Source organism: Antennarius striatus, chromosome 6 (genome assembly GCF_040054535.1).
Source record: "Antennarius striatus isolate MH-2024 chromosome 6, ASM4005453v1, whole genome shotgun sequence".
Classification (NCBI taxonomy): Eukaryota; Metazoa; Chordata; class Actinopteri; order Lophiiformes; family Antennariidae; genus Antennarius; species Antennarius striatus.
Genome location: NC_090781.1, coordinates 20,010,288 through 20,019,914, shown reverse-complemented (window position 1 = coordinate 20,019,914; position 9,627 = coordinate 20,010,288). Strand labels below are relative to the sequence as shown.

Sequence of the window (9,627 nt, the reverse complement as noted above, 5' to 3'; positions counted from 1 at the left end):
AAATATACACGGAAATAAACCTTATATTATAAATAATGTGATATTTTCTAAATGAAAAGTAGCATTTAAAATGCATGATCAATATTTGACATTCACATGCATTTCACAAAGCAGGTTAGGGGACTTAAATGAGCTTAACGTTTCATATTGGACTACAACTACCGGCATGTCAATCGGTAGTTGATACACTAATGTTTGAAACTTCCGGGTTATACGCGCTTGAGTTCCCCGCCTTTTAAGTAGAGGACGTCGCCTTCACAATAAGGCCACTTATGCTATAAATTTGATGCTATAATTCATTTAGAGAGACTTTTCTTGAATATGTAACGAATTATTCCCCACTGCGTGTTTATATCACATTAGAGACAGCCATGTTGTTACCGTCCGACGTCGCTCGGCTTGTTTTGGGTAAGTGTTCTGTTGTCAGATTAAGCAAAGCTACATTGCTAGCCAATGATCGTTACTGGAGTAAAAACGGGCTTACAATTTGTCAATTGCTAACCAGTCAGTAATCAGATGTGCTATTTCTTTGGATGTGTTTAAATATCCTTCCTCAGGGTATCTCCAAGAAGAGGGATTGTCTGGCACAAGCCAAGCGTTCATTCACGAAAGCCCAAACCTGAGAGAATATGCGGACCACACCATCGGAGATGGAACGATTCCTGCGTGTTTGTTTGTAAGTGTGACTTTTGTGAGATCCTGTATAAAACCTAAATTCATTAAGACACAAGTTGACAATATGACTGTTGTTGTTTTTTTCGTGCACAGTCTGTCTTTGGGAAAAGCTTGACAACCATATTAAATGAATATGTGGCTACCAAAACAAAAGGTGAGATAATCTGATATTGTTCCCCTCTCAAAATGTTCCATTAATAACATTGAATATTCTTACAGCACAAGACTGGTAATTTAGTAAATAATTTTGGAAAATAATTACATTGTCACTGTGATGGAATTTATTTAGGGTAATTTCAGGAAAACTTTTTACATCTCGCTTCAAAGTGGTGATGTATTGAGATTGTCGTCATTTGTGTGTTCGTCCGTTCGTCTGTCCGTTAGTCCACCAAATATCTTCGCAGCCTTTGCAGATAGAAAGATGAAACAAAAAGCACATTACTCAGGCGGCAAAGGGGATGAAAATGAGATTATGACCTTGACCTTGAGAAAACTAGGTCAAGGTCAAATTTCAACTTTTGTATACTCAGGAACCGGATAGGATAGAAAGACGAGGTAGAAGGCCAGTATGAGTAAGACCATAGATCAAAGCTAGTGCTTTGATCTACCAATGCTTTTGTTAACCCTGACCTATGAAAGTAGGTCAGGGTAAAATTTTGAATTCAGAGACTGCAACATCCTGCGACTTACTTTCAGTGTAGGTCAGGGTAAAATTTTGAATTCAGGGGTGTTGTGGGATTTTGCAGTCTCTGATTGCCTCATTTAATTTCTTGTTTTGGTTTGTGCCACCTAGTGGCGTATTTGATAGAGCTTTGTCAAGTTTATTTCTGCTGTGTTATGTTTGTTAGATCTAGATAGATAGATATACAGTATACTTTATTAATCCCAGAGGAAAAAGATCTGTGCATTTTAAGGAAAGTGTTATTGGACCCAGTCCTTTATTTTACATTTTTGTTTCATGCTTGTGTTGATGCTAATTTGTAAATGTCTTAACAGAGTCTTGTCATGAGGTACCAGTTGTGATGACTTCGTTGTGGAAAAAGTTGGATTTTACACTCAACCAGATCAAGTAATGGGCTTCATGTTAAATTTAAAATGTTGCAGCCTTTAAGTCCGAACAATCTCATAACTCAGTGGGATCTCAGTGACTGATATTGTTTGTTAATTTTTCTGTATCTTCCTCTAGGTCTTTGCAGAACTCCCCTGCTGTGTCAGCATGTCAAAGAAGTAAGTCTGTTATTAATTTTTCCATTTAACTTCATGTGGTGTACTCTCACTAAAATCCCTGTCATTGAAAGCTGTGTGCCTCTGTCTACTGCAGCACGTTCACGCGTCGCAGTGGCAAACATGGCCAGACAGCGGGTCCTGACTGTGGCCTCGGCCGGCGCTGTCGTCTGCTCATCGGTTTCTGAAATAAGTCCCGTCATCAGCCCTTCGAACACCTCCCATAGTGTAGTTACCCACTCCACCCCTGCCAGCTACACTGCTCCGCATAATCGACCAGCTATTAGCAGCGGGGCACACCAGCAGATTCTTGATGTCAGATTAAATACACCTGGTCAGTATTATAAAACGCACTTTATTTTACATAGAAATGAAACAGTTGAGTTGAAGTTTGAGAAGGTTTTGTTCTGTTTTCTTGAGCAAAAAAAGTTAGTGTTTATTTTACAAGCTTCAGAGAAATACTGTACACAGAATGTTACTGATTTGATACAGAAATCAATCCATGTCACCCTGCTGCTTTTTGTTGTATGATTTGGTCACATTTTATCAACTCATATATTTTGACATGTTAACATGTAAGAATCAGTCACAAAAATTCTTTAATATGTCCATTACAGTGGATTCTCCGATGAGTGTTTCAGAACAAAGGCTAAATCTTGGTCCAGCATCTCCTGGACGACGGAAATGGTAACCCATTCATATCCACTGTCGACTTTTATCTTTATCATTATAATGCATTCAAAATACTAGATAAGAGAAAAATCAGTGTATTCTACCAAATATTTTATATTTCCTCTGTTGGGAATCATGGTTTTTGCATTTCATACAAAAGCATCACATTATCTTTGTCACTGTAGACATTATACAGTATTCTGTTCCTTTTTCTTGCCCCAATGCTAACATTTTGCAGACCTTCAAATACAGTATATGTCTCCTATTGGATTTTTTTTTTAATTAAATTTTCTTGTTACTCCTAAAGTTATTCTCACATCTGGTTTGTTGGACGTTTCCAAAGTAGTCTTGCTGGCAAGTACAGGGGAAGAATTGCTGTGTTCTGCTATGTTGACGTATTTTTGGTGCTTTTGTTTAATTAACCAATTTTGTATTGTTTTTTTCCCATGACTAACACATACTGGTTGTCATATCTGCCCCATGGGCGCCCTCAGGAAGAGAGGTGGCATGGTGAACGGGTCCGGCGTCCCTGGCAGATATACCACGAATGCCAGCAGCCTCACTGCAGAATCTCAACTTGAGCAGGAAGTGGATGAAAACTTTCCTGTAAGTGAATCTGCATGCTTTTTCCTAGGTTTCCTTGAATGTTAGAGATTTTGACTAAAAAATAAAAAAGAATTATGCAGTTATGCAATAATCCCAGTTCACCTTGACAGTAAACTATGGCTCCAATACCAATGGACTGCTTCATTAGTAAGAAATAAATGTGTCAATTTTGATCAAGGGTGATGAATGACTGAACGTCACCAGAGTTTATTTTGATATCCATGTTAATTTAGATCCTTGTGTTGGCTTTGTTTCCCTGGGTTCTTGAAAATGATGATTGAATCATTATTCACAATAAGTATTGAGTTCAGGCGTGACTGGGTAAAGTAATTTGTTGTTGGTGTTGTCAGAAGTCTTTATCATTCAGTTTTCTGAGATATAATAAATGATAGTAGAAAATCATGGAATGAAAAATGGCAAAATAATTTTTGCACATGTATTCTTCTGAAATTCTAATCCCCCCAGCAACTTGTGATCCAAAATGCACGCGACAAAATATTGGGAGACAGGTCACTGCAGGAGAAGCTGGCTGAAAACATCAACAAAATTCTTGCAAGGTATATCTTGATGTGGAACACTGCAATAATTTCTTGTAATGCTTCTTTATTGCGTTGTTTAGGGGTGTGATTTATGGTGTTGTCAGTGGGTTTGTGACTTGAAAAGCATGAAAACTTATGTGGTGTGTTTCTCTTCTAACATCAGCGATCCAGTGCCCCAAACGTCAAAGGCATCTTCGAGTGCAGTGGAAGCAGAGCAGTCTATAGATGAAATCTTGGGATTACAGGTGCTGAAAAGTACTCACAAGGCTTGTTATGGTCATCAAGCTTTGTTTATCTAACCTGTATTTCATTATGTCCTTTCTTGATGCATATCTGATACAGGGGGAAATTCATATGAGTGACGATGCCATCCATGACATCTTGGAGCAAACAGAGTCTGACCCAGCTTTTCAGGCCCTCTACGATCTCTTTGATTACAGTAACCATGACATGCTTTGCTTATATTATTTTCGTTCTTTCCAATTTAGTGTGTAAGCACAATAGAAAGCCATTTAATAACAGACTTTTAATTCTGTGTATTTTCAGATAAAACCAGATTCACTGATGGAGAATCAGAGATTGTTAGCAGTAGCCCAGAAGAAAATGATACCGCTGGATCTTCATCGCCTGTCAGACCCTTTCAAAGTAATGAGCCAGGTATTCAAACAGATTAATAATGAGCTTTCATGAGAAACATCAGGCGGGTGGGGAAAGAGGGGGTTTATGATGACAGTCTCTTTTGAAGATGCATTGTGGGATCTCGGTGGTTCACCAAATCAATTATTGAATTAATATGTTCTGGTTCTTTTTTGTAGTTTGAATTGCAAATAACATTTTGGTGTGCCATTAGTCAAATCATCTTTAAATCTGTTACATAATTTTGTTAGCATCCATTTACTGTACTAGCACATGGCTTCCAGTCAGTGGTGTTAATAAATATTCAGAGTAATACAAACTCGGTTGCTTCACAACTGTTATACCAATGACTTGACATGGAATTTACTTGTGTTTGTGTCAAATTCTAATCATTCATGAGTGTTTTTTTTTTTTTGTGCTAACACTGTGGATACCACATCAACGAAAGGGAAAAGTGGACAGGAGCGCAAAACCAGAAAGTCTAATGCTCCAACTTTACTGAAAAAAACAGTTCTTGCCTCCAACAGCAGAACATCCAGGATTGAAAACTGCTCTGCCCGATTGTTGATGACTCATAGGGATCAACAAGGAGCTTCATCTGCACCACTGGATTCAAGCAGAACTGAAAAAGACTCCCTTACAAATAACAGTATTTTTGTAGAGCCAATGGAATTAGATGAACCGTTGAACACACCTCCACCAACTTCAGATAGTACGACTGATCTGGATCCTGCTTTTAAGGACAGCGCTTCCACTACTACAACCCAGACTGAGCCAAGCGCAGTCCCCTCATTAACAGCATCTCCTGCTTCCACTGCTTCAGGCACAACAGCAGCCAGTAATGTGGACAAAAATCAGGGCCACAGACACACAGAAGGATCCAGAGAAAGCCCTGCTGCAGCCCCCCTATCTCAAAGCAATCAACCTACTGTTCTGTCTCCTGCACTGGTCGAACTGAACGGTGCTGCAACAGCAAGTGATGACCTACCTCAGATGCCAATTTCAAGCAGTGGAGGAAACACCCAGCCAGTATTAACGATCTTAGCACCAACAGAATCTGACTTTACAACATCTGTTTCCACCGCCGCACCTTTCACAGCAACACCTGCCTCACCTACATCTGCCTCAACCTCTACAACACGCACAGCTACACCTGCCTCATCCATGCCCAACTCACCCTCCCCTTTGATCTCTTGTGTCCCACTTGGTGCAATGCCTGATCCCTCGACCACTGTCCACACTTCTCCAAGCAAGGCTGCTGCTGATTCCAATGTAGTGTCTTTGAAAATCATCATCAGCGATAACCATACTGAGGAATCATCCAGTGATCCGGTCTTGAAACAAGCAATTTCGAGTATTTCTGGAGAAAACATTCCCACGATTTTTCTGTCTTCACCAGCTAAGTCGCCCATAGTCCCTGGAACGCCAAAGACCAATCTGGATGAGGCGGCACAGGCAGTGAGTGGCTTACAGGTCTCTGACGTACATGCTAGTCCTCTTAGCAGCAAGACTGGGGCATTGGTGGCATCCCCGTTAATTGGGGCGTCACAGATCCAGCAAAACTACATAATTCAACTTCCCCTTGATGCCTCTACCCCCGCCCTTCAAGGAGCCACGACCAGCTACTTCCTGGTGACTGAAACCCCGACTAAAGATGCTCAACCCAGACAGGTGTTTCTGTCTACTGGTGTCTCCAAGGGACAGCCTTTGCCTGTTAACCAGTACGGCGTGGCCACACCAACCAGCTCTCAGGGATACACTGCAGGTAAGAGACAAATGGTTACAGCAGTTTCTGTAGGCGAAACGGTGCTTTTCATTGCTGCCTGTCTGCTAACACCACTACTATAAACAGGATTACTGTTATAAATAAAAAACAAACTTTTTTTTGTTCTTTAGGTGCAGGGTCTGCACTCTTGTTACCATCACCTGTAAAGCCTATGATACTTCCTGTGTCTGTCATGGGGCAGAATACTCTGGGGAAGCTCCCAGTGGTGTCCAATCAGGTAATCTGTAGGCAACAACTATTAGCAGTAGCATGTCATCTTCAGATGAATTTTTGTTACCAGTGTTCACAGAATATTGATATGAATCTATCATTTTTCATATGGAGAAATTTTATTTTAATCATGGACCAAATTGTTATTAAGACTTCAGCCATAACACAATTAAAAAGATGTCATCCAAGACATTTGGATTAAATTATGAGTAGAATAATGACCATTGCTTCTTAAAAGTGGTTTGTTTATCATTCACTTGTACAAATGTCTATCTCAATAAAGCTTACAAGCTTTTTTTCTGCTTGCAGCTTGTTGCCATACCAACGGTCATACCGTCGCAGCAGTCAGAAACTGTGAGTCCTAAATCTCCCACCAGGGCAAACAAATTGAAAACAACTGCTGGTAAGTGACTTCAAGCCACGCTTCCTGCTTTCTAGAGGTATTTACTGACTTAAATTTTCTGTTACCAAATGATTCCATGATGCTGCTTTGCTCAGCGCTTTCATGTGGCCGTCTTAATTCTCTTGATTTCAGGTACTGATCAACTTCTGGTTGGTAATTTGGTTCAACCCGTGTCAGCTTCAAACTCAGACAAACAGGATGCAGCAAAGGGTTTCAAACACAAGAGAATTTTATGTTTTGACTCTTCCTCAGAAGTTCAACCACAAACTACTAAAACAACCACCACCTCCTCTCCTGCTACAAATACAGCTACATCACAATCTGTCCAGCAGACTGTGAAAGATAATACGCAGTCGTCCACTCGAACAAAGCCTGCTATCTTGGGTGGAAACAAGCCTAAGAGGAGAATACAGACTATCAAATGCTCAGTGGATCCTCAGACTGACAGAAACATAACTAAGGAGACTCAGAATCCGGTGTCTCCAAAGCAACAACAGAAAGAGCCGGCTAAGAAGAACTCTCGTAAAGATCATAGCATCCATTACAAAGTGTCACAAAGTGGAAGTAACAATAGAGTCGAAGCGCCGCAACCTGGGACTTCTAAAAAGTCAGGATCAGGAAGGAGATCAAAATCTGTGGACAGGAAGCAGAGTCATAAAGATGGTGGTGCAGCAAAGACTAAGGAATCTCATAGTTCTAGGTCACTGTCCGCTGATTCTACACTAAAAGCAAGTACTAGAAAGGACAAAGAGGAGAAGAATAACGAAGAACTAGCAGAAAAAGCACCTAGTAAGTCACGTGAAGGGCGCACAGAAAAGAGGGCTCCCTCTCAGGGAATGCCAAATGTGACAGCTAACAAGGAGAATGAAATTAAAGGTAGCGTGCCAGAGCAGCAGCAACAGCCTGCATCGTCATCCTCTACATCAAGAGACTTCAGTCCCCCGTCTGTCACACAGCCTGCATCTAATCATCAGTCCAAGGCTCCAAAAACCCCTTCAAAGACGAGCTCTCTGGCCAAACAGGCAGCTGAGATGCTGCATGACATCCAGGGGCTCAACCCTGCTTCCACCCCAACCAAGAGGTCTGCAGAGGGTGGATCAGACCCGAGTCTTCCTCGAACCACTGGAAGTAATCATAACCAGGAACCTACTGAATGTCCACGGACTCCTTCCCGACAGAAAAAATGTAAAGACGGTGAAGGGACTCCCAAAAATCGAATGCTTCCAAACCTCTCAGACGCCCCCACCTGCAGTCCAGCCAGTGAAGCTGGTAGTGAAAACAGCATCAACATGGCTGCTCACACACTCATGATTCTGTCCCGTGCTGCTATCGCCAGGACAGGCACTCCGCTGAAGGACAGTTTACGTCAGGAGGGAGTTGGAGAAAGGTCGCCTACAAAATCCAAGAAGCCTGAGAAAAGAAAACTGTCCTCTCCCACTAGCAGCCCTCCTGCAAAGAAAGACCGGGTGAGTACAACAAGCATTCTCAGTTTTCAGATGTACTGTAATTTAGATACTAGTTTGTTATCAATGGAAACCTGGATCTCTTAACATTGGAAAAGTGTTTCACTAATAACTCGTGAAAATAATGGGGAATTACTCGCAAAGGAAAATAATCTGGTGGCAGTCCAAAATTTGTAATTCTGACTTTTCATTTAAATCGGCAGGAACGGAAGAAACTTGTTGACTGCTTTCCCCGTGACTTGGACGTGGACAAGTTCCTCTCCTCTCTGCACTATGATGAGTGAAACTGGACACACCAACAGGAATCGGCAACTATATCACTACCTGCTTAGATTACTGTCCGGGAATAGAATGAGCCATCTGCTGAACCAGCGCCAGTAGTTCCTTTTTAGTAACCTTGGCTGAGACCTTATATGATGTTATTTCTTCCCCAGCCAATGAGGAGTGTTGATTTGACTGAGTCAGTTTTGTATAATCTACATAAAATACCGTTAAATGCAGCAACAATAGGGTAACCACAGCACTTTGTTGTATTCTTTGTTTTTTTCAGATTCTCTGTTTAACTTGTTTTAATCATCTCCATTTTGTACCACAAAATAAACATGATTGTGTGTGTGGGGCACGTGATGGTTACTTGTTGAAATGGGTGACTCAGAGCATTTTCTGTGTTTGACACAAGTACAGCTAACATGAAGTTAAGGATTAGCATGTAAAAATGTATTTTGGAATAAATCTACCAGTTGTTTTTAACAGAATCAAGGTTCTGTTAATTGAAGTATGATTAATTAACAAATGGGTAACATGAAGAATATTGTGGCATATATGTGTGTTTATTGTGAGAAAACACTGCAGCACATGTTCAGTGTTGTAATCAAACAAAGAATTGTGTGTTTTGTCTCAGTGAACACTCAGTGTAGATTTGAAAACAGGAATTTGAGTCATGTGAATGATTTGATGTATGCAAGGGAAAGAGCTATTCTTGCACTTTTACTGCTCATTTAGTCCTTATGCTATCTGGGGTGTTGTCCATAGACTATCTGACAAATACATTTTAAAAGAGAAATATATGAAGGGCTCAAAATTCGAGTGATACTTGAAACGTTTTGGGGTTTTTTTTTACATACTAGTTAATTATTAACCTATCAACTATTAATCCATTAACCATTCCTCACCGTCCCTCACTATTTTCAATAAATACGAAATAATTTTCAACTGGAGACAAATTTATTCTGCCTTTCAAGTGTAAAGCAAATCTGGCAAAATCCGATTGGACTGCGAACCAAATGACGGAAGTAAGTTATAAAATTTATTTCAAAATAAAATCACTTCGTGTATAAATTCAATAGTACAAGATACATTTTGATTTATGAAAGTGTTATGTTCATGGTTTGGGTTAACTTTGATTTTATTTAA

General features: G+C 40.4%; 1 protein-coding gene across 1 annotated transcript; it reads left to right on the top strand.

Moving 5' to 3' along the window:
- The first annotated feature begins 234 nt into the window (after window positions 1–234).
- On the top strand, window positions 235–9,400 carry npat (nuclear protein, ataxia-telangiectasia locus). Its single transcript, XM_068317995.1, has 17 exons — window positions 235–408; window positions 558–676; window positions 769–829; window positions 1,672–1,744; window positions 1,862–1,902; window positions 1,997–2,233; window positions 2,517–2,586; window positions 3,066–3,177; window positions 3,643–3,734; window positions 3,880–3,961; window positions 4,059–4,155; window positions 4,263–4,373; window positions 4,801–6,117; window positions 6,249–6,355; window positions 6,658–6,751; window positions 6,884–8,217; window positions 8,418–9,400. Exons 1-17 carry the CDS (start codon window positions 372–374, stop codon window positions 8,496–8,498), a joined length of 4,065 nt encoding a protein of 1,354 aa, XP_068174096.1. The 5' UTR covers window positions 235–371; the 3' UTR covers window positions 8,499–9,400.
- Window positions 9,401–9,627: the final 227 nt, after the last annotated feature.

What these genes read in the sequence shown, in the direction of transcription:
- npat (XM_068317995.1), top strand. Translation starts at nt 372, where the DNA reads ATGTTGTTACCGTCCGACGTCGCTCGGCTTGTTTTGG. An exon ending in TGTGTCAGCATGTCAAAGAA is followed by an intron (nt 1,903 to 1,996) that starts GTAAGTCTGTTA and finishes TGTCTACTGCAG; the next exon opens with CACGTTCACGCGTCGCAGTG. An exon ending in AAGTGGATGAAAACTTTCCT is followed by an intron (nt 3,178 to 3,642) that starts GTAAGTGAATCT and finishes TAATCCCCCCAG; the next exon opens with CAACTTGTGATCCAAAATGC.